The sequence below is a fragment of the Triticum urartu genome, chromosome 7A, assembly GCF_056163025.1.
Source record: "Triticum urartu cultivar PI428250 chromosome 7A, HENAU_Tu73, whole genome shotgun sequence".
NCBI classification, from domain to species: Eukaryota; Viridiplantae; Streptophyta; class Magnoliopsida; order Poales; family Poaceae; genus Triticum; species Triticum urartu.
Window position 1 is genome coordinate 355,858,786 of NC_141879.1, and position 25,214 is coordinate 355,883,999.

The 25,214-nt window shown below is 50.0% G+C and overlaps 2 protein-coding genes across 2 annotated transcripts; both read right to left on the minus strand.

Annotated features, from left to right (window-relative positions):
* Positions 1–1,447: 1,447 nt before the first annotated feature.
* On the minus strand, positions 1,448–8,049 carry LOC147959586 (uncharacterized). Its single transcript, XM_087536696.1, has 6 exons — positions 3,831–8,049; positions 3,671–3,741; positions 3,232–3,599; positions 2,515–2,629; positions 2,146–2,433; positions 1,448–2,068 (listed from the first exon to the last, which is right to left on the minus strand). The coding sequence occupies exons 1-6, from the start codon at positions 4,514–4,516 to the stop codon at positions 1,581–1,583; spliced, it is 2,016 nt and encodes a 671-aa protein (XP_087392822.1). The 5' UTR covers positions 4,517–8,049; the 3' UTR covers positions 1,448–1,580.
* A 14-nt stretch (positions 8,050–8,063) lies between these two features.
* LOC125520797 (thermosome subunit gamma) lies at positions 8,064–23,103 on the minus strand. Its single transcript, XM_048685819.2, has 5 exons — positions 22,707–23,103; positions 15,694–15,731; positions 15,227–15,494; positions 8,599–8,879; positions 8,064–8,527 (listed from the first exon to the last, which is right to left on the minus strand). Exons 1-5 carry the CDS (start codon positions 22,983–22,985, stop codon positions 8,095–8,097), a joined length of 1,299 nt encoding a protein of 432 aa, XP_048541776.2. The 5' UTR covers positions 22,986–23,103; the 3' UTR covers positions 8,064–8,094.
* Positions 23,104–25,214: the final 2,111 nt, after the last annotated feature.

Here is a 25,214-nt window from a genome sequence, read left to right on the forward strand (position 1 = left end):
CCTTCATCATCACCAGAGTCCTCCACAATGGAGCGTATCACCTCTTCAATGTTGATCGCCAGATCGACGAGCCTCGAGCTTGGAATGCGGAACTACTCCGCCCCTTTTACACTTGAGCTCAATCTTGGACGAGATGTAATAAGAAAAATTCCCGCAGTTCGTTTTTATCAAAGGCAAGAGTGTTCCATTAATTGTTGTCACTTTTGTTTACATACGAAATCCCCCAGTGGGTGACTTAGCTGCGAATCCGTCTCGCCTAAGTTCAAAAAATCCTACCGAGTGGAGAGCGATCCTCCCACTCGGGGGCTTAGCTGCAGTCCAGCACTCGCCTAAGTCCTCTCATTTAGAGACTTAGCTGCAGTCCGGCACTCGCCTAAGTTTCAAAAAATCCTACCGAGTGGAGAGCGATCCTCCCACTCGGGGGCTTAGCTGCAGTCCAGCACTCGCCTAAGTTCTCTCGTTTAGAGACTTAGCTGCAGTCCGGCACTCGCCTAAGTTTCAAAAAAATCCTACCGAGTGGAGAGCGATCCTCCCACTCGGGGGCTTAGCTGCAGTCCAGCACCCGCCTAAGTTCTCTCATTAAGAGACTTAGCTGCAGTCCGGCGCTCGCCTAAGTTTGAAAAATCCTACCGAGTGGAGAGCAAACCTCCCACTCGGGGGCTTAGCTGCAGTCCAGCACTCGCCTAAGTTCTCCTACGAAGAGACTTAGCTGCAGTCAGCACTCGCCTAAGTTTGAAAAATCCTACCGAGTGGAGAGCAAACCTCCCACTCAGGGGCTTAGTTGCAGTCCAGCACTCGCCTAAGGCCTCCTACGAAGGGACTTAGCTGCAGTCAGCACTCGCCTAAGTTTGAAAAATCCTACCGAGTGGAGAGCAAACCTCCCACTCGGGGGCTTAGCTGCAGTCCAGCACTCGCCTAAGTTCTCCTACGAAGAGACTTAGCTGCAGTCAGCACTCGCCTAAGTTTGAAAAATCCTACCGAGTGAAGAGCGATCCTCCCACTCGGGGGCTTAGCTGCAGTCCAGCACTCGCCTAAGCTCTCCTACGAAGAGACTTAGCTGCGGTCAGCACTCGCCTAAGTTTGAAAAATCCTACCGAGTGGAGAGCAAACCTCCCACTCGGAGGCTTAGCTGCAGTCCAGCACTCGCCTAAGTTCTCCTACGAAGAGACTTAGCTACAGTCAGCACTCGCCTAAGTTTAAAATCCTACCGAGCGAGAGCAAACCTCCCGCTCGGAGACTTAGCTGCAGCCCAGCGCTCGCCTAAGTGTGAAAACATTTCTCATGTCCCAAGGGCGACGAGGGGCAGGTCGACTGCCACCTTCTCCTTCGGAGCTGCACCACAGACACAAAGTTACTTCGAGTGAAGATCAAATCCCACTCGACGGGTCATCCACAAAGAGATTCAACGACAAATCAATTACGGATAAAGCCTAAAAGGTCCTAGAAACCTCAGGTCAAAGTACTCGAGCCCCCGGCTCGGCAGAGTTTAACTGTTACACTTCCACTCGGCATTCCAAGGCAAATTTAAGGCAGGGTTTAACGGTTTACAAAATACACTCGGCATTCCGAGGCAAGTTTTTTCATTCCTCAGGAGGAGGAGGACTGGCAGGGGCCACGAACTCATCCAAGTCGATCCCATCTGCGATGCGGGTAGCAGCAGCAATAAATGTCTCCATGAAGTCCTGGAAGTTGTGCTTCCTCGTGTTGGCAACTTGGATGGCGGCCAGCTTCTCCTCCCGCACCTCCTTACAATGGACGCGGACCAGGGACAGAGCCATGTCAGCGCCACACCGAGCTGAAGACTTCTTCCACTCCTGCACTCGGTCAGAGATTCCATTGAGTCGAGTCATCAGAGACTCGAGATCGTTCTGGAGCGTAGATTCCGGCCAAAGTGTCGAGTCGATCCGCGTCATGGCAACCTTCAGTCGAGCTAAGTAATCCACGACGCTGTCAACATGAGACTCCAGACGGAGCACGTTCATTGCGGCCTCGTCCTTCACAAGAGAGTTAACAGGGTCCAAGCTCGGCTCCACTCGACTGGTCTCCTCTTCAAAATTCTGGCAAAGCTCTGCATACAAGATTCAAGGATAAGACAATTTTCATAGAATGAGTCGACTCAAAAACCAGTCGGAACTGAATGCGCACCTTCAAGCTTAAGGTACAACTTCTTGGCGAGGCTCCCCAAGTAGCTCTCCAGGTCGTTTCTCCCGCGAGCGAGGCCTTCCAGCTTCTCGCTCAGGGTGAGGTGCTCCTTCTTCCAACGCGAACACTCCCTGTTGGCTTCCTTCAGAGCGGTCTTCAACTTGGTGTTCTCCCCTTCCAATTGGTCGACCGAAGCCAGCTTCTGCGCGGCCAGAGCGGTCTTGTCATCAGCCTCCTTACGGGCGGCAGCCAAGTCCTGGTCCTTCTTTGCCAGAGCTTCTTTCAGTTTTTCTGCAAAAAATGACGATTGAGTCGGAGAAAGCGAAAAGATTCTCAAGCCTAAAAACCAACCAGTCGACAAAGGTGTCTTACCTGCGGCGCCGTCTCTGACATTCTGCAGCTCTGTCCTGGCCAGCTCCAGATCAAGGTTCATTTGAATTTGCTGCTTCTCCAAGTCAGCCAAGCGGGTTCCAAGATCACAAGATTTCTGAAGTCAAAGAGGAGGAGTTACAATTTCAGTAAAAAAGGAAAAAGCAACAAAGGCAGTAAATACTAAGACTACGGTCGACTGCCAGCAGTCCACCATAGTCTCGGGGACTACACCCAGTGGGTGCACTTAGCGTGCCCCCACCGGTTCCTAACCCACTCGACCGTTCCCTGAAGTCGAGTCCAAGACAAGCTGCTTCCGAGCAGTTAAGAGACAATAACAGAGTTTCTAAGACTACAGCCGAAGCAAAACATTCGACAGTAGTCTCGGGGACTACACCCAGTGGGTGCACTTAGCGTGCCCCCACAGTAAAAAAAAGAGAGAAAAGACGTTGACTGCCCGCAGTCGACGAGGTTCCATTCGGCACGACCCGATCAGACAGAGCGAAGAAACTCAACTACGACTCAATTTAAAAAGACTACAGTCGACTGCCAGCAGTCGACCGTAGTCTCGGGGACTATACCCAGTGGGTGCACTTAGCGTGCCCCCACTCGTCCAAGAATTGGCAAACACACCCACCAGGTGTACAAACTTAAAGACCTTTGGAAAAGAGATTCTTCAAAGGACATATCAAAACAGACCAAGTGTTGAAGTCGACTGACCTGGACATTGCTCTGAAGAGCCGAGCTTGCGTCATAAGCCGCCTGGCAAGCCTCCCGAGCCACTCTCACCTGTTCCATCATGACTCCAGCTTGGCGTACAACCTCCTTCGCAGCAGCCGCTTGGTCCTCAGGGACGGGGTACGCAGCAAAAAGCGAAGACGGATCTGCAGTCGAAGTTGAAGGTTGTACGCTCGTCAAAGGAACAGCGAAAGTCACGGAAGCCCGAGTGGGTTCGCCATCATCCCGAGCCGCAGCCTCAGGCGCGGGAGTGGATTGCGGAGCCTTGCCAGCCAACACCTTCTTCTTCCTCTTCACCCTCAGTGGTGTGTTGTCGTCGTCGTCCGGGAGGTCGATAACATGAGGAGGAGCTGCAAGGAAAACATTCAATCGACCAACACCTTCTTCAGTCGACTCGTAAGCAGGTCGGCAGTGATCGTACCAGGGTTGGAGGTGACAGCGTCCTCCATCTCTTGGTCCTCGTTCCTGGCGGAGACCTCAGAAGTTGCACCACTGCAAATCTCGAAAGTTAGTCAGTTGGCCCAGTGAATCGACCAAGGATCCGTCCACAGTCGACAAAGGAAAACAAGTATTGTTGTTACCCCGAAATGGTGGGAACAGCTATCTTCATTTTGGGCAAGTCCTTGGGCGGCTTAGATGGCGCCGTTCGTGGGTGCTTGGGAGCCTTCCCGGTCGGCGGAGGAGAAGAAGTCCGAGGGCGTTTCGACGACTGCCCAACGGGAGCGGCCGCCTTGCCGCGTTCCTGCGCTGGATCGTGGGCGAGCTTGGACCGTCCCTCCGGGCGGGAGAGTTCAGCCTCCTCCTCCTCCTCACTGGAGAAGATGTCGTCGCCCTCCTCTCCCTCGCCGTCGGACTCCCACTCGACCTGGTCGTCCCCGCTCTCGCCTCCGCTCCCCTCACCTTCCTCGGTCGACCCTTGTGCCCCGCTGGGCGTCGAGTACATCTCAGTGGTAGCCTGGAGGACAACGGACAGGACGAAAGTCAGTCGACTTATACAAAGAAGACTAATACAGAAGGCCAGATATCCGACACAAAGACATACCTGATCCACTTCATATGAGTTGTCGAGTGGAATCACCCTTCTGGCTCCTCGGGGGTTGTCTTTGTTCCCCGTGATACTTGACAGCCACCCCGCCAGCATCTCATCGGTGACCTCCTCCGGGTGGATCCGAGTGGTGTCGTCAAGGCCAGAATACAGCCACATCGGGTGGTCTCGCGCCTGGAGCGGTTGAATGCGCCTCTGGGGGAAGACCTCTAACAAGTCCATCCCAGTCACCCCCTCACGGACAAGTTCAACCACTCGACCCGCCAACACCTTGACCTGGGCCCTTTCCTCCGGCGCGACTTTCAGAGAGACAGGCTTCTCGGCTCGGTCGAGGGAAAAAGGAGAAGACCAGTCGACTGTCCCGGGGTCGCCTGGTCCTGGCAGTAGAACCAGGTCGACTGCCAGCCGCGGACCGACTCCGGGAAGGTGATAGAGGGAAAACAACTCTTCCCCCTCGTCTGGATCGCCAGGCCCCCGCACAGCTGGATCACTTGCGTCTTTTCATCACTCGACTTGGCCTTTTTAACCGACTGAGAGCGGCAAGTGAAAATATGCTTGAAAAGCCCCCAATGCGGACGGCAACCCAGGAAGGCCTCGCACATGGAAATGAACGCGGCAAGATAGACTATGGAGTTGGGGGTAAAGTGATGGAGCTGCGCTCCGAAGAAATTCAAGAAACTCCGGAAGAAAGGATGGGGCGGCAGAGAAAACCCTCGGTCGATGTGGGTGGCTAGGAGCACGCACTCACCGTCACGGGGTTGAGGTTCGATCTCTCCCTCCGGAAGACGCGCAGCTTCGTGGGGAATGGCCCCCCCTCGACCATGTCGTCAAGATCGTCTTGCCGGAGCACTGAGGGCATCCAGTCGCCCTGGATCCAACCTTTGGGCAGAGCGATCCTGGAGGAGGATCCGCCCCGAGCAGATCTCTTCCCTTTCCCCGCCACCGCCGCCTTCTTCGCGCGCTCCAAAGCGGTGGTCTTGCCCTTCACCATCGTCGCCGGGGAGATCTCGCACGGGCTCGCGGCGCTAGGGTGAGAGCGGAGGTAGCAGGGAGACTGGCAAAGGGAGAGAGGAAGAAGGAAGGAGAAGAGAGCGCACGGCTTGGAAACCCCGAGCCGGCAACTTATAAGGGGCCGCTCCCGAGTGGCTGACCAGTAGGCCCAGGCCATCCAGTCAAATCCCGCAACAGACGCGCGCGCAGTACGTGGCGAAAAAGGCGACGCGGAGATCGAGGAACTTCCGCTTTATCGCTTCCGATTACTGCGGCTGCTCCCGTCCCGCGCGCTTCCCAAAATCCAAATCCCGCGACATCCGCGGGCCGCAGAACAACTTGCTAAAAACAGAAGACCCCGATCGCGCCGGCACTCGGTATGGCACAAACAAAGTAATTCACTCGACGGAAGGCCTAGAATGGATCAAGGCAACTGAGAAAGGTTGGCAACGTCATCCGTGACGATTGTCCCGAAACAAGGCGCTCACATAGCCCGAAGAACCAGTCGGAAAGATCTCCAACTCTTTCCCCACTCTAACCTCGATCCATTCGGGGGCTAATGATGAAGACATGTACCTAGGGTAGGGACACGGACCTGACCTAAGAGTCCTACTCTAGGACACCCCTGGGAGAAATCACCCATCAATCGACTTGAAGGTACTTCACTCGACGGGTTCAAGACACTCGACCAAGAAGCTACCACTCGACCATGAAGCTATTCACTCGACTGCCAGGAGATCTACAGTCACTCCGTAGGCAAACGGTCAGCTGTTAAGTAGTCTTCATGGTCATTACAGCACTTTATTAGAGGCGTTACCAGTAACGCCCCATCTTGAATGTACTTTAAAACCCTGCATTACTGAGGGCAGGAGGGGGTCGGCGAACTCTATATAAGCCACCCCCCTCCTCAGTAGGAAGGGTTGGCACCCCTGTAATCCATACACGCATAATCCAGTCGACCGCCTCCGGGCTCCGAGACGTAGGGTTATTATTTCCTCCGAGAAGGGCCTGAACTCGTAAACCTCGCGTGTAACAACTTCCCAATAGCTAGGATCTAGCCTCTCCATACTCACCCTCCTACATCACTGTCAGAGTTAGAACCACGACACAGACCAAGACCGCTTTCGAATCCCCATATTTATTAATACTTCATCTATATTCGTAATATTCAGATTGCATTATCATATTCTTGCTTGTTCTTCGATTGCATGCAGGAATAGACCTTCGTGGTCAGGCTGATCATGCTTCCAGCATCGTCAGTAACCTCGGGAGATTGGTTTAGCGATTGCTAAGGCGCAATGTCATGCATGTTTGTAGTCGGGTCGTCAAAGTCGTCTCCACCAAGTCGATAGTTATCATCTCATCGAAAGATCGGGCCCCTCGCCTCTATCATGGTATTTGTTAACAAGGTTCGCCGATATGGCTACATCCCCGGGGCATGACTACGGACGCTCCTCCATAAGATACCGCAACACCGGCCACCCGGGCGCCGGCACAAGCCGTCGGCTCCCCCGCGTACCTGTTGCTATCAAGTCATCATAGGTTTCAACGTGTGGTGCCCTCGATATATAAGAGGCCTAGGATACAACGTGTCCGACTCCTACACTACTCGTACCTAACCAACCCAATTACAACTCCAAGTCCACGTAACCTCTTGCGTACATAATATTCTAACACAAATATAACGAAAAACAGTACCGAAAAGGTGTGTGCCATTTTTTTTTACGACGAGAAGTTCACTAGTCTCAGTACTGCAATGTTTTTGCTTCAACAATGCCGTGCACTTGCATTGAGCGTGTAGTTCGGAAGTTGAAAGGAATATTAGCAGAATAGACCATGGGGCTCGAGCAATATATCATCAATTTTATTCCTCTTCATTCTTCTTAGAGGAGGAATGGGGAGGAGAAAAGCCGATGCGGCGGCGCCGGACCGACCAGACCACCCGCCACGGGATGGGGGTAGGTAGAGGTTGGAAGGAAGACTATACCTGGCCAAACGTGGAGGGTCGCCGGAGCAAGCCGCGAAGGCAGGAGGCGGCGGCCAAACCCTGGTTGCCGAGCGGCTAGGAGTTGCGCAGGTTGAGCGGGTGGCGAGTTGTATCTGTGGTGTCGTTCATTTCCTCTGATACTAGGAGAAAAGTAGAATGAACGGGTATGACTTGGGATTCGTAGTGGTGGGTAAATACATTGCAATTTTCAAGGACAGCGCGAACTAACCTGTGGTTGGATGGTTAGAGGGACTGTAGTATCACCAGCCCACCAGGGTTCAAGTCTTATGCTCGCATTTATTCCTGAATTTATTTCAGAATTTCCGATGATGCACATTTAGTGGGAGAAGACGTTCCCATCAACGACGAGGTGGCTACGGTGATTTCGTAAATTTTAAAATGATATGTCGGCTCAGTCTTTCAGAGATGTCCATAGGGATAGGGTATGCATGTGTAATGCACCAACTGCAAGAATTGCACTACGGAGAAGATACAACCTTTACATTCTTTGCTTCTCATTTTCTCTCTTTGGTTAGCTTATTATAGCATTGAAAAGCAAAAAAAAGGCTGCAAAAGTCCAACTAAGCACAGCCTAAGACCCACTGGCTTCAACTTTCTCACTAATCTCATTCCAAGTTGATTCAATAAATTGTTATCTACAAGTTTGCATAGACAGCACTCCAACTAATATCTGAAACTAACTGCAACAGTAAATGGTTTTGTTTTTTGTTTGGACCGTCGCTTATACACTACTGTGTTGTTAAACTTCATTCCCGCCCCCCCCCCCCCCCCCCCCCCCCCTTCTTTTCAGACAAACTCTTTGTCAAAATGGAGCACTAAATTGATCAATCCAGGAACCAGCCAAAGATGCCCAATTCAGACTGCTTTCCACGAGAAACTCCCAAAACCATAGATCCACTGCAAGAACTGAAGAAAAGATTAGCAAAGCAAGTGTTTCATATCTATTCAAAGGCCACCCTGAAACCTCAGCCATCGTCTTCAAAAATGGAAGCGATTTTTTATCTAGCTCCCGGCTTCTTATTGACCATGCTGTGACCCATTGCACATTGGATGGGACCATATCTAGCTCTTCTCGAAGACGTCTTCCAAGGTCTGGCATATGCCCACCTCCGTACAGAACCGCTATTCTCTTGTACCCTCGGTTTATCGCACCCTTTATCTTCTCAGTTGCAACTCTGTTCCTTTCCCCAATTATAACTGACTTATCCTCAGCAGGTGCAGTCATAGCATTGAAACTGCATACGAGAAAAAGAAGAATTAGTAAATAAAGAACCATAACTAGCACTACTGGTTTGAATGTACTCACTCAGAGGTCAATTGCTTAGCCAGAAAAATCTTAAGAGCAGCTCCTAAATCTAGTTTGGATAATGCTTCCAGCTCAGGATATCCATCTTGCTTATCCACTGGCAAACAAAGCCCGGTGATAACAAATAGTCCAATAAGTGGCATTGGTAGAACACGCGAGGCCCATAGCAACTTGGATCTCCAGAAATCAAGACCAGCTGGAGAAGTTGGTTGTACCAATGCTTTAGTTGATTTCAGGGCCATGTCCACTGCAAATGTGAGAAAGCTTTCACCTCTTTCAGTCTGAAAACCATAAAAGGCAGAATACATTTAGTCCACAATTTTTTGGAGGCCACGACAGAAAGAGCAATGCACAAATGAGCATAAGAAGCTGTTTGCTATGAAATCTGCAAATTCTGCAAATCAAGAAGCTACACCCATCAACCTCCAACACTAATAACACAATTTCACCTTGAAACTTATCCTCTTGAGAAGTTTTACATGGAAAACTGCAAGCAGTGGAAAGACAAAATCTACTATTATATGCTAAATGTACTTCTGAGGATGATGAAGTCCAAGATGGCGGTGCTGATGACGATCACCAGTGAACAGGCTGCTGTGGTTTAGCTGGTGTCTCTTTTTGTGTGCTTTTGAGTGTAGCTGCGTTGATCAAATAAACTTCGGTCCTGGTCTGTTGACTTGTTGCCAGCGTCGATACCGTTTTAGCTCTTCTGGGTTTTGGTTTGGCGAAATTGCCCTCCCTCTATAAATGCAGCCCTTAGGGGGTCGTTTAGACTCGGGTTTTGTTTAGCTAAAAAATAGCCATGGCTGCAACTTCGCATACTTCGTTTATGTCCAAGGACCAGGCCAAGACCGCTTATGAAACCCCAACTTTCATCATTTATCATTTATCTTTTATTTGCAACATCCAGATTGTAAATCTTGGTTCTTCTTTGTTCTCATTGCTTGCAGGAATTAGACCTTTGTGGTCAGGTTGATCATGCTCCGGTGTGGCCAATAACATCTCGGAGTTGGCTTAGAGATTGCTAAGGCGCAACGTCGTCGCGCGCTGTAGTCCAATCATCAAAGTCTGACTACCAAAATCAATAGCTACCATCTAATGGAGAGCCCGGGACACCCTTGCTCCTATTACCACGGTTGCTCCTCCTCCCCCGCTGGCCACCACTGCCCCTGCATCTCCAGATCCCGTGCCCTTGGTGGAGCAACGCCAGGGAGTCAGGGAACGGCGGCGAGGTGGAGCCACGCTTGCTAGGAGGCGAGCGGCGTGATGGAGGGGTTGTTGGCGCCGTAGAGCCGCGCTCGGGACAAGCTCGTAGGAAAGGAAGAGGGAGCCGCCGGGGGAAGCTGTGGTGCCTTAGAGGCGCTTGGTGGCAGTGGCCGAGCATGGTGAGACCTCGACCGGGTCATGCCGCAGCGTGCGGCAGAAGATGGCGGCCAGGTGGCTGCGGAGCACGCAAGGAAGGAGTTGGAGGACGGTGCTAGGCGGTGCGCAGTGGAGAAGTTGGCGCTGGCGGTGACGAACTCGGCAAAGGTGAGGAGGGGCAAGTCCAGGAGCGAGTCCTTGACGGAGGAGCAGGCCATGGATGGCGCCGTGGTGGCCATAGCGCTCTTGGTCTTGCACATCTGATGCATGTGGACGCCAACCATCTGGTGATATTCCGGGAAGTTACCCGGCTGAGTGAGAGGCCGCCAACAGCCAGGCCGGAGTGGGGATGCCACACGGTGGTGGACCAGCGGGAAGGAATGAGGCAGAGGGAGCCGGTCATGGGTGGCGGTGGAAGGATGGATGTGTCTAGGTCAATTCATCAACATAACATCCAAACATGAAATTGGCATTGCCTACTTTGTTGGATTCCAACAAACAGTTTCATTCGCAACCAAACAATAGATTTGGTATTGTGGCCTATTTCCAAAACAAGGCCAATTTGATATTGGACCCAATGCAATTCGTTGGCTCTCAATACGTACATCCTAACGGAGCATTATGTAATACGGATCACAATATATATTACCTTAGGCCTTGTTCGGTTGTCGTGGTTAGATTCCACGAGTGGTTTCTAACCTCCTAGAGATTGGGTGAACCCCTACTTGTCACCCAACCCTTGCTATTCCTCATCCGCATGAATCCTTGCGACCATAACCTGTTCGGTTACTCTCTTTCTGATCCATGTATATGAATCGTTGCCCTTGGTCAACATCAGGTCAGAATCAGGAGGAGATGGGAAAGAAGAGGAGGAGAGGGGAAGGAGAAGAGGCTTACCGGGTGGGAGAGAAGGGAGAGGTGGGGAAGTATGCCGCCATCGCCGCCTCCTAATGGCTGCGCCGCCATCGCCGCAGAATCGCTAGAGAGAGAGAGAGAGCTTGGGGACTCGGGGAGAGAGGGCTCGATTTTGTTTCTTCTCGCGTACCGTTTCGTCCACCGGGAGGGATTGGTTCCACGGGTAGAGGGGCGAGGATTATATCCCGGGTAGTTCCACGTGATTTGGGCGGGGGTCTAGCCTCGGCCGGGTTTAATCGAATACGCTTATAAGGCAGGCCGAGGTCGAATCCCGGTCAGGCCGAAACCACGGGGTTTAGCGGGGATTGGGCTCCAATCCCGGCGGTGGAGGAGCTAACTGAACAAGGCCTTAATGATATGTATTTGATTATCCAAATTCAAGCCTAGACTAATATTAATCCACTAGTATGTTAATTGTGTTACACACAGTTGGTTTTGTATTCAATTTGTATTAAAAAAACTTCCATATGGTTCTGATTTCTTAACTACTCCCTCCGTCCCACAAGCTATGTTAGCGTGAAAAACGATCTTATATTGTGGGACGGAGGGAGTATTAAAGATGTTACTCCCTACAATCCATACTAAATCAGCGACAATTAATATGGATCGGAGCGCAAAAAAATTGCAGTTACAGCTTGAACTCAAACAGTGAATTTATTCTATATTTCTGAACAAAGCGAGCAATATTATAGTAGTTCTCAACTTTGTAGTAACACCACCAACGTGAGTTAGTTCTTAAAATATGTTCAGTAATATAAGGATCATTTGACTTTCCAAATTGAAGCTTTAACTAAAATTTAATCCAATAATAAAAGGGTTATGCAACATCAAAACATGGCAGGCAAGGAAGTGACCTACAACCATGCACATTATTAAGAATAGGCATGACGCACGAAGTGAAGATTGCTAACATGATTATGGATGGCTAGATAGGTCTAAAACTGTAAGCACTGGTATGGTGCAAGAAAGTTCACTGTGTTAATTTAATTACGACAGAAAATCACTGTTCACTATCGGACATAAGAGGCATAACTAATGGTAATCTAATCCAAAGTTAGCTACCGTACCTACGGTTAGCAAGGGTGAAGATGCACAAACGAGTAATTTCTGCAGTAGCAAATGTACATGTTCTTAATAACACTTTTGCTAATGCTCAGTTGCCTTCTTTAAATCTTGGTCACCTAAAATTACTCACTACTAAGCCTAGATTGCTCCGTTGGAAGGTGTGAAACTTTAATGATATGTTACTGCATTTTCTGTTTGTAGGTTTTGTATGGAGTGACTTGGAGATGAAGACGCCTTAATGTTGATTCAACAGATTAGAAATGTGGAAATTTATGAATAGATAACCCCTTTGATAATAACAAACAGAACTCATGACCCTAAGTTTTCCACTTATTTCTAACTCCCACAGTGTCTTCCATTAATACATGTGTGCAATAATATTTATTTATTATGCCTCACTACTAGCAGCGCAGAAGCACGGACAGGTGATGTTCTTGAGTGTATCATCGTGATATTACATGATTGAGTAAAATATATAATTGAACTACTTCCTTGAGCAACTAACATGAGCTCTACCTCTTCATTACAAGTGGGAAAAGATCGGCCAGTTCTAGTCCAAAATCGATTCGAAATTTTCAATCCTCTTGGTAAACTAGGCCCGGAGCATACACAGAGTGGGAACATATAATATGTTACTGCATTTTTTGTTTGTAGGTTATATATGGAGTGACTTGGAGATGAAGATGGCTTAATGTTTATTCAGCGGATTAGAAATGTGGGAATATATGAATAGATAACCCCTTTACCGAATTTGTCAACATAATGAACACTTGGAGTTGAGATAATTGTCTAATCTCACATATGCAGTTCAGGAATTGAGAGAAAGCCCCAATACATTTGAATTGGAAAGAGCGCCCTTATGTGCTCAACACTTTGATGCTTTATGAACCCTAGAGGCATTGGTTCTTTTGTTCCACCATTGCTAAAATGGTGAAATTTCGTTGTTTGGCAATTGTATGAACAATATTAAAAAGAATTAGTCAATCACGACCAAGATCTTCTGATATTTAAATATTTCTCTTTAACTATCCAGAAAAACAATGTACTGATGTTTGGATTATCATCATAATATGGCTCAGTTCAGTATAATGGAAAATATGATAGTATGTAGGATGAAAGGATGCACTTAGTTGTGTTGATGTAGAACAGGCAAAGCATATGCTTTCTAGCAACAAAGAGCAAGCAAAATTGATACTATGGCTAAGAGAATTCATATTTATGCTGATGTGCAGCTTACTCGCTAGATGATGCATGGAGGAATACATATAAGATTTTGGTTGAACAGATTACATGCATCCTGCTTTAGATTTTAAGTTGAAAACATATGTGTTGTTTGATTTATTTGTTTTGTCAATATAATAAACGCTTTATGTATCTTTAACTTCTCATTTACCCAATATAATAAAATTAGTTTGTTGCTCCATTATTAGTTTTATATATTCTCAAGATAAATCAAGTCGTAGTGTTTTTAGTTGGCTCCAACCTCGCCAGCTTGTGGCTTCGTGCATTATAGAGCATCATCTTCGACAAAGCGTGGCTCAATTTGGACCGCCTCTTCGACACAATTAAGTGGGAGGCTAGGCCGTGGACTTTGGCAGGCGCAAGAGAGCTTGCAGCTATGATTCCAGAGGGGCGCACGACTAGCGTCTAGGGGCATCTTGTTGTACTTCGGGTGCCGAGAGCGTAGGTGGTGTACCCGTAGTTGAGGTAGCCGGGCGAAGAACGCCATGGTCGGTGTCGAGTCGGGGGTTGCCGGTGTTGAGGTAGTCGCCGTGGAGCCGCGGAAGAAGAGCAGCGGCGACGGCGGCCTAAGGAGGCGGCGGCGGCTAGAGAAGGAGCGTGGCGGCGGTGCTCGAAGTAGGCGATAATGAACCCGACAGCGTGACGAAGACCGGCGTGGTCGGTGAAGTTCCCGCGCCAAGGGAGGCGGCGCGGCGCATATCACGTGGAAGTCAACGCGCGTGGACAGCGGTGGACCGTGTGCCGCAGCGTTACGGCCCTAAGGGGCGACGCAACGGCGGCGGGCAGGTCGGGGCGACGGCGGGGAAGACCTCAGGGCGGTTGCAGGGATCGCGTGCCACGCTCGCTACGGCCCGACGGGGCGAGGTAGCAGCAGCGCGAGGGTCGGTGCAGCCTCGGGGACGGCCTGGAGCGGACGGCCTCGGTGCGGCGGTTGACCGCGGGCCGTAGCACTACGGCCTGAAGGGGCGACGCCGCGGCAGCGCGCAAGGTGGTGCAACCACGGGAACGGCCTCAGGGCGGCGGCGGAGATCACTTGCCGCGGCACTATGGCCAGAAGGGGCGACGCAGTGGCGACGCGGATTGGTGCAGCCACGGGGAGAACCACGGGGGCGGCGGCGCTGCGGCCCGACGGGGCGGCGCTGCGGCAGCCTGTTGCTCGATCGGCGAAGGGGCGCGCTGAACACGTGATAGGGCGGTGATGGCTGGCGTAGATCGACGAGCGGGCCGACGCAGGACGACGGCCGTGAGGGGCCGCCTGTCGCGCGAGGTCGCCGGGTTGGGGCGACGGGCGGGCAGGCGCGCGAACGACGGCCGTTAGGGGCCGCCTGTCGCGCGAGGCCGGCCGGTCGCGCCGATGTCGGAGTAGAGGCGCACGGGGGTCGATGGCGGCGGCGGGCGACACAAACCGATCAAGTATAGATCGAAAAACCAAAAAGAAAAAAACGCCATTCAAAACGACCGGCGAGAGAGTGAAAAAACCCGAAGCAAGGGCTCGGGAGAAAGACTCTAGGCAGCCGGTCAACACGACCGGCGGACGAACCCTAGGCACGGGCGGCGCGGCCCCCGGCGGCGGTCATGGAGGCCGACCGCCCCGGGGGCGGCGCGCGGGTGCGGAAGCGGCGGCGACTAGGGTTTAGAACCCGGAAACTGATAGCATGTTAGAAGGGAGAGAGGAAATTGGTGGAATAGTTCATTGATATTGCTTGAGCCTCATGGGCATATATATAGGAGTACAAGGTCGTTTTGGAGTACAAGGCAAGGTGGAATAAATCCTACGCCATCCTATGTTTCCATAATAACAATGATACTCAACACTTCTCTCTATCAATGCAGTGAAATGCAAAGGCTTTTGTATTTTCGAGAGAGTGAAAAAAGTGTTTTTAGTCGAACTTATTGGCAGGACTATTATGATCTACTAAATACATATGTCTCACATATTCAATATGACTATTTGAATCATGATAATGGAAGTCAATGTTTCATGATCAAGGTGTTGCCAGCGCATGTGCGCGGGCCACTGTGCTAGTGTAACTAAATTTATTACCTGAAGCAGCTTGAATGTCTCATAGTCAAGGTCAGCATGTTGCCATTTCTCATCGCCATAATCAAGGCAATCTAGTTGGTAATCCAATGAAAGGATACGAGCCATTTGTTTCTGTATGAAACCAAGAATACTGAAACCTTTGCGCGAAGATCTCAGCTTCTTCGCAAACGTTGGGTCCTGCTGGTTATTTAAATTATCCCGACTTATCACCATTTCATACAGAACACAATCATAGTCTGCAAGTGCTTGTTGGAGTTTATCAAAATATCTGAACAGAAATAATATGTCTTAGATAGTTCACTTAGTTGGCAACTTCTATCAATTACAGAATGTGCCAACAGACAATAAGTGCAAGGATCTTGTGATGAGGAAACGATGTTAGTGATAGACATGTTTGTCGATTCATAGAGCTGTTAATGCCAGCAGAATCTAATGTTTAAACATGAAAAGGGGCCCATAGAACATACTCTTTGTCAGCAATGTGTACAGTAGAAACCAAATCAACCTGCAACAAATAAAAGTACACAGACTATATCAGAGATCAGCAAAAGCTAATAAAGACTTGCAGACTATTATTCAATACATGATATCGGACTGTATACATGATATACGAACAGACCTTATTTCCATTTCATCTCATCATTGTTCACAAGGACGGCATAATAAATACATGGTACATGCACGATATTAGTGAAAACGCAATAGTATTTGTGCTTTCTTCGAGTTTGTCCGTGACGAGGTGCTTGCCTACACGATCACGTCCTTCTCCGAGTTTGCTACGGACGCCGCCTCCGTCGTGACGAACATCTATACCCCTTCCACTCCTAAGCTTCGCTTGGATTTAGTGGCAGAGCTGCATGTGGTTGCAAGCATGTGCGCCCTTCCATGGATCTTCGTGGAGGCTTTCAACATGGTTCCTCTACGACAAGAACTCGCCCCGGCGCGACTATGCCGCGGCGGCCGCCTTCAACCTTGTGGTCGACGGCCTCACCCTCCATGAGCTACCACTCGCGACAGGCGGTACACTTGGTCCAACTGTCGAGATGACCCCACCTTTGTGTGCCTCAGGCTGCATATATATCAACCTGCCTTGGAGTCACCTTCTCTTCAACTCGATCATGTTCCTTTGGTGATTGAAGCGGTCTCGCGCACGCCGGCCAGCTAGGTTTTTTGTTTTGAACGATGGTGGGCCGCGTCCAAGGAATACCACTTGTTGATCCAAACGGTTTGGCTTCTCTTCAACTCAACTCTGCAATCGGCGGCGCGCGCCACCGCCCGACAATCTTGTTCCTTTGGTGATTGAAGCGGTCTCGCACACGCCGGTCGGCCAGGTTTTTTGTTTTGAACGATGGTGGGCTGCGTCCAAGGAATACCACTTGTTGATCCAAGCGGTTTGGGCCAGGACACAAAACCACGTCACGGAAGCTGCCCTGCCCGCCGTCTGTCACGTACACTCAAGTGGGCCCGGGATGGGTCTAAACGATGGTCCTGCGCACTTTACCAGCCCCCAGAATTGGCGCCAAACTGTCGGGCTTTCATTGAGGTGATTGATCTGGTGGAGAAATTTCACTTGCTCACCACCCCAGAGTCACTCCACGATGTTAAAAAACAGCTCTCCATTGAACTCAAGAGGTTGGATGCATACTAGTGGCAGTTCTACATCTTCAAACTGTTCAAGTTGGGTGACAACATACTGTCTTTTTCCATGCAAATACCACTGCCCGTCTCTGACGTAACAAGATTCAGGTTATCCAGACCAAGGCGTCCCCTACTTTAATCATGTTGTCAAAGAAGGCGCCATCAGTGGTGTCTTCTCAAACTTGTTGGGGACGACTACCTCATCTTCATGGGTGGTTCCTCTGTAGTTAGTGTTGCCACGTGTCCTTGGGCTGCCTGAGCTTAAGTGCCCTTTCGCCATGGAGGAGCTCAGGTCCACGGTCTTCCGGATGCGCTCAGACAACAACCCAAGCCCGGGCGGCTTTGGTCCATGCTTCTTCAAGCTCTTCCGGGACCTGGTGAAAGATGATCAATTGAACTTCCTTGAGGAATTCTACCATGGACATGCACATCTTGCGGGTATCAACCAAGTTTTCATTGCGCTTCTGCCGAAACCTGTGTCGGTGCTCCTGGAGGACAGCTTCGGACCTATCTCGCTCTAGAACTGCGCCATTTTTTAGAAGAGGATCACCCCCAGGTCATTGCATCAGAATTATGCATGCAACCCTATTATTAAGCCAAGTACCCGAAAGGTTCTGCGGTCTAGTACAAGCTCGGTCTGAGCTAAAAAAGTTAAAAAAGGTAGAAGTTGCCACAACCGGCACAAAAAGGACGAGATGACTAAACACCTAGCCTATTATTGGACCGCCATCTGCGTCATGAAAGTTGTAACTAGGATCTTGGTGTGTCGTCTCTAGCATTTCATTGAGCTCCTGGTTCCTTTCAAGCAAACAGGTTTCATCAGTGTGAGGTGTATCACTGGCAACTCTCTCTATGCCATGGATCTTGACCAAAGTTGTCACTTTGCGCATCGCCGCCACAATTGCTCTTAAATTGCACTTCAAGAAGGTGTTTGATTCTGTCAGCTGGTCTGCGTTGGACGGCGTCCACCGAGCACACGGTTTCAGGGATAGATGGTGCGAGTAGATTCACTCTATCCTTGCCACTGGGAAGATGGTGGTGCTCCTAGATGGTGTCCTTGGAAGATGGATCGAATGTAAGAATGGCCTTCGGCAAGGGGATCTGTTGTCCCCTAACCACTGATCATCATTGATCCCATCTGAGGAGATCGCGTGGGATACATCCCCGTAAAGGCTACGACACCCTCTTGTGGACAACCTTCCTTCCCTGTCACTCAATATGCGGACGACGCTCATTCTAGTGAAAAGGATATGGAACACATCTTGAAGCTGAGGTTGATCTTGAAAATTTTATCAATGCTATTGGTTTGGAGATCAATTACTACAAGAGCACTTTCGTCCCTGTCGGTGTCGGTGTTGCTGGAGCGTGTGGCTGATCTTGCAACTGCTCATGGATGTACCTTGGGCTCCCACTTTCTGACCCGAAATAGCCTGCCTGCACCCTTGGCTTCTAGCATTCAAGATTGAGAGACGCATTCCCAGCTGGCGTACGCGCCTAGCCTCGCTTGAGGGCAGGCTCATTCTTACTACAACTATGATGTTCTCCATGCCGACCGATGGCAGTCCCTTTCCGCAAAGGGTTCATTAGCAAATGGACCGTCCCTGCCACCCTATGTTTTGGAACGACAAGCAAAATGTTTGGGGGGTTCTCCTTCGGCCTATTCATGGGCTCTTCACCAGGGTGCAAAGTCCATAGACGACATGGGTCCGGAGAAGGTACTTTGGTTACTCATCTGCCTGGCGTCCCCCTCCTCGAAATGTTTTGCCACGCTAATCTCGCTATACCGATCCATCATTGCGGTGTTTGTGCGAGACGGATTGAGCACCTCTATCTGGTACGATAACTACACTACGCTAGGCCCCCACGCAGCTGCACTCCTCGCAATGTACTCCTTTAATCCAAACCTGGGCGCTTGCATCCCTAACTCCCTCCGCCTCAACACCATTGAGATACCGGCATGTGGCCGGAAAAGCTTGAGAGCAAAAGCTGAGTTCGGCCTATTCACGGATGCGTTCTCTTTGGGAAGCGGTCCAGACGTGCGCAAGCTTGCTTGGGCGATGGCAAAGTGTTCACTTTCAGTGTAAAATATGCACTATTAGTCTAGAAAATTAATCGAACTTCAAGATGTGGACTGCCCCTCCACGATCTCAACTGGGAGCATTTCGTGCCTTTGAAGGTCAAGGCCTTCTTGTGGATCCTCCACTGCCGCAAGACAAGAACTCGGGCTCTCCTTCACCGCATTGGCTGCCTCGACCACCCCAAATGTCCTTTCTGCTCCGGCATGTTATGTGGACCAGCCCATCAAATGCGGAGTCTTATCCCTTAATTAGAGTACTAGAGTACTAGTTGGTTAAGGATCCTTGTTAGGAAAGAGTCTAGTGAGTTTAGAGATTATATTAGAGTTTGGATAGATTTATCGACTTGTTGGTCAAGTCTTGTCTATTATATAAAGGGGTCGACCCCTCTCAATAAAGCAAAGAATATGGTCATTTACTTTTATCTACTTCTCAATAATTAGGGTTAGGTCAGCAGTAAATTCTTCCAATTTGGTATGAAATCCATCTACGATGGTGGACAAAGATCGAGACTGTGGAGCAGATGAAGATCATCACAAAGCAATTGGAGGCCTTTGCACGCCAACAAGCGGAGGACCAGGTGCTCCTCGCCGGGCTGGTGCCTCTCGTGTACCGTTTCTAGCGGGGGGATCACCACTGTCACCGCCGCCACCGGACCTCCACCCGTCGAGCAGTTTGCCCACTTTTGCTGCCAACCACCATCAGCCGCCAGTACCCTTTTCCACCTCCAGCCATGTCCTTACTCGCCACAACCACCTACCCTCACCCTACAGCCCAAAACCCACCCCAATTTTGCCATCCACTACCAGCAGCAGCCCTACCATTAGCAGCAGCAACCTACCATCCGCATCAACAACCCTACCATTAGCAGCAGGAACAGATTTTCGTCGCCGCCTCCATGTCTCCACCTGGCAACCGATTTCATACGCCGCTATGGCCGCGCCCCTACACAACCAATCTATAGATCCACCCCGCCCATCACCTCCCTCCCAACCCCCCAACCCCCACCTAACAATCACCTCAGCTCAGTTTTTGGTTCAGGCGTGCCTCGCTTGCACAAGCTCGACTTCCCGACTTACGATGGTTCGGTCGATCCTCTTGGTTGGCTCCATAGATGCGAGCAGTTTTTCCTCCATGCGCGGACAAGGTCCGCACTGCAACATACCACCTCACCAATGATACTCACTTCTAGTACTTAAAGCTCGAGCGCGATTTCGGCATGCCGACATGGGAGCAGTTCAAGGAAGCTTGCCATGTTCAATTTTAGCCGTCACTCCGTGCCAATCCTTTGGGCGAATTGGCACGCCTGTTGTTCACTTCCTCGATTGCCGACTACACCAGCAGGTTTCTAGCACTCATGTGCCACAACAATGAGTCGTTAACACCATCCCAACAATTGTTTCTATACACAGCAGGGCTAGGGCTGCCCAATGGTCTTCGTGTTAACGTCGAGCTTCAGCAGCCATGTGACCTCCAAACTGCCATCTCCTTCTCCAAGGCCTATGAGCAGCAGCATTTCCCACCAATAACGTCACCACACCAACCTTCTAGTCCAATAGGGCCCTTGTTACCCTCTGATCTTCTTGCGGTCAACGTAGCTAAAATACCTTCCCCGCCAGCGCCACTAGCACATGTTCTGCCATCATCCACTCCAAAGTGACCCCACCACGGCAGGTTCGGCACCTCACTCTAGCCGAGTTAGCAAAACGTCATCTCCAAGGCATTTGCTTCAACTGCGACGAGATTTATGTTCGGGGTCACCAATGTGCGTGGCTCTTCTTCATCAAGGTTGATGACTATTGACCAAGATAGCTCCACATATGCTAGCAACCAAGGGCCCCTGGGAGGCAATTGACAACATGCAGCTTGTCCGCAAGTTGTTTTTCATGGGAGAGATGTTATGTGGACCAGCCCATCAAACATGGAGTCTTATCCCTTGATTAGAGTCCTAGTTGATTAAGCATCTTTGTTAGGAAAGAGTCCGATTAGTTTAGAGATTGTGTTAGAGTTTGAATAGATGTGTTGGCTTGTTGGTCAAGTCTTGTTTATTATATAAAGGGGCCGACCCCTCTCAATAAAGCAGAGAAGAATGTTGTCGTTTACTTTTATCTACGTTTCAGTAGTTAGGGTTAGGTCAATAGTAGATTCTTTCACTGCACCTGTGAAACGCCCAGTCACCTTTTCTTCGACTGCCCACAAATTCGAGACATTTGGTTTCGCTCTGCCGGTAGTCTAAGTATCTCGGGGCATTAGCCCATTGAGGATGCCTAGCAGGCTTCCTCATCTTGCCAACGGTCGTGTGTGTGTGTGTGGGGGGGGGGGGGGGGGGGGACCATGGCTGCAATCTTGCAGTGTATTTAGATGAACAGGAACCGCATGATGTTCGACAAGATGCGGTCATCAAATGAGGATCTTCGGCACATGATCATTGATCACCTCAACCTAGGTACAGTTTGTTGCCCCCGTCGTGTTGATCCTTCCCCCATCAACCTCTAGTGTGCCACCCTTGTTTGAGTGTGTTACACCGCTCATGTTGTGGCGCGCTTGTTGTACCTCCCCACCGAGGGACACTGTGTGTGCGCATAAGTGTGTCCCACCGCGGCTGTGTGTGTATATGTAATTGCATGTGTTTCCAGCCTTTCTAGTAATGGAATTTAAGTGGGCGATCTCCCTCCATTGTCTTCGCTCAAGAAAAAAGAACCCAAATGATAAGTGCCACACATGTGGCATGAAGCACTCCGGCCCTGGCATTTTTTACAACTAAATTTATCATCCAAAAACAAAAAAAAAACAAAAAAACGAAACTTGCCATCCGAAAAGAAAGTTGCCATGCTTGACAAATAAAGTTGTCATCTTCGCGTCACTAAACTTGCCATAAAAACGTTCGGAGTTGCCATGTGTTCGTGCCACACGTGTGACACTTATCAGGGTCCAGAAAGAATACTGGCTCCATTCTACTCCCTCCGTTCCAAAATAGATGACTCAACTTTATACTAACTTTAGTACAAAGTTGGGTCATCTATTTTAGAACGGAGGGAGTAAAATATATGACGTTTTGGTAGGCTAGTCATATACTCCTTCTAGAATGGAGGTAGTATAAGTTAGCCGGCAAACTTCGGCGAGTTGAAATCGTCATTGTTGTTGAATTGCAGTATACAGATGTGTTAGAATCCAAATAGTACACGGTGGTATATACTTGTACTGTCCTTTGTTATATATATGAGATCAACGCACCCCTACAGGGCGATGTGCGATTCCATCAATCCTTTACGTTTTATATGGTATCCGAGCCAAGAGGTCTTGAGTTCAAGACCCTGCCAACGCAGTATTAAATAAAACGATTCTACGACCTACATCGATCCCACGTCTAAGGACTAAAATAGCCTAGACGTGAGGGGGAGTGTTGAAATATATTGCCCATCTCCCTCCATCAGTTCAGACTTTTGGATGAGTTGGCTGGAGCATGAATTCAATAAATGTGCGATTCCATCAATCATTTACGTTTTATAAGATGTGCCTGCAAACAATAGTGTAACACACTTCCAACTCACGAATCCGAAGAAAGTTTTACCCGTTGCCAAACTGTTTGAACCATTAACATAATCCACGGCTTCTAGCCATAAATTACACGCCTAGCTATCATGAAAATAATAGTCAAATTTAAACAGTTCTAGAGAAATTCGAAACAAATATTAGATTCTACAACAATCAAATCTAAAGCAAGCAGCACGCAGCAGAAGAGAAGACATCCACCATGCTGGACTTACACGGAGAAAAGGGTGGATGAGCGACCATGGAAACCGCTTCTCGTACCGCACCACGGCCGTCTGCAGCTTGCCGCCACCCCCTCCCACCGAGAGGTCCCCGGACATCGGGCGGCGGTACCGGAGGTAATCCGCAATGGAGCTGCTCGCGGCGAACCGCTCCGCCCCGTCCGTCGCCGCGGCGAACGGTAGCAGAACGCGGCGGTGCCGGTGCCGGCGCCGCGCGAGGGTGGGAAAGGCGGCGAAGGAGGTGGAATACGCGGCTGGTGCTGTGGAGAGCATGGCAAGCGCCGGGTTAGCTAAGGCTAGGGTTCGGATGGGAGCGTGTGTGTATAATGGTCCTCACGGAAGGAGTGGGCGAGCACGGAGCTGAGGTTTCCCCGAGGATTGGCTTGGTCTCTCATAGGTGTCCTTACTGAGCGCGAGGCCCGATGGACTGCTGACGTCACAGTCCTTCCCTTCGAGCTGAGCAGTGTGCGCGCGGATGGCTCGCCATCGGCCACGATTCCCTCGGCGGGACACGCTAAGGTCAATTCCAAGGACCCAAATGCTTCAGCCGCATTCGTTTGAAGATAAACAGACACAAAACGCAACTCAACACGTGAAGCAAATATACAAACATTCATTTTTCGTTCACTGTCGACCTCATTCCCACATCAAATTTAGGTCGTGTTTGCGTTGAAACGGGCACGCGGGGATAAAGGGACGCATGCCCTTGTCCTCTTCTGGTCCGCCAGTCGGCGACACAGATGGCCTTTTCTCTATTCCCCTTCTCCTTCCAGTCCCCGCCCCCTAACTCCGCCATAGTCATTGTCATTTTCTTGGCCACCTTGATGTCCAGCCCGGCAACCCCCCGCACCCTCCGGCCGCCATTTTCTTGGCCACCTCACTATCCAGCCCGTCCGTCGGATTTGAGGAGAGCACATCCGGCCACCGGATTTGAGCGCATCCAGCCGTAGGAGGCTGCACCTTGCCATGGATTGTCTGGGTACAGAACTGCACGGCCCCGACAACGCCTCCACACCGCATGAAGGTATTGACTCCGCTTCTAGCCACTCAAATCTATCTCGTCGTCGGTTCGCCGCCAGACACACCCGACCGTCGTCCGGGCTCGGTGCGGGCCCATCGGCTCGTCGGCTCACCGTTTGCAGCTCCTAAAGTGCGACGACTGCCCGTGACAGGTCATTCGCCGCATATCTACAATGCCGGAACATTCCGGATGTGTGTTCATCAAGTACAAAAACGATGGGGTACGTGCTTGTTTTCTTTCGATTGTGCTCTCGGATTCGGCACATTTTCGATAGCTCTTTGCTTATACTCAGATTTGTGTGTGGGATGGATGCAAGTTTGGTATTGGAAAGAAGAATACATTGATATATTGCTAGGACCAAATTTGATAGATGTTTCACGCACTCATTGTGAGAATAATGGCTAGAGATGAGGCTAGATGCCAAGCAACGTCTACTTTTTTAGAATCGAAGAAGAAAGACGTATGCAAGATCGAGAAGTTGCAGATCAACAATGAAGGCATCAAGAAGACACTAATCCAACTTATGGGAGCAGTTATGGAAGTTAGATATCTTTTAGAATGTCTAATTGTAGTTCTTGTTTTCTTTGGTTTTACTATTATAGTCAAGAATTGGTGAATGTACTCCAATGTATCAAAATGTCGTTGATGAAATAATAAAAGAAATGGAGCCAAGAAAATGTATACATACGGGCACTAACCAACCGTGGCGGGCCAGATGTGCCCGCGCATTGGGCGCACAGCCAACGCATCCATGAAAACGGCCGGACGCCGCCCCATTTCCCTACCCAAATGGACGTTTGTTTGGGGTCGTGCGTTGGAGTTGGCCTAAGATCATCTATGCGTGATCACCAAATCCGTCCTTCAAACCCACACAGACGCGCCCGCGAGCACTGACCAGTCGGTCCTTAAATCGCGTCGTCCACATCCATCTATCTCATATCTGATACACTTTATCTATACTAAATCATGCAACGTAAATGAAGCTACATAGATCATAAAATGGACATAGAATCAGGCATAAAAATGCACATTCCGATCATCAAAAGATCACCCACGAATGTCCAAAAGATTGTCAAAGTTCACATAATCCACATAAACCGTGAACAAGTTTAAACTACATTATAAAAACTTGAAATTAAAGGTGGGGATGGAGGATCTTCGCCACTTTCTTGCCGGCCCTTTGCCCTTACGGGTGTTGGTGCAGTTGTAGGCGTCCGCGACTGGTGGTGGATCGTCTAAGTCGACGGGGGAGGCATCTTCGTCGTCGGGCAAGGAGTCGAAGAGGAGGATGAGCCCTTTCAGCCATGGGATGGCCCTGTCCTTCTACCGCTTCAGCTTTGCCACCCGAGTCGCCTTCGCCGCCATGCGCTCCCACTGCTCAATGGCAAGCCGAAGCGCCTTGGTGTTCTTTCGACGGAGCTGTCGAGCGTCCATCTCCGCCATCGTAAGTGAACAGCGATAAACCCAAGCGAGGAGCCGCT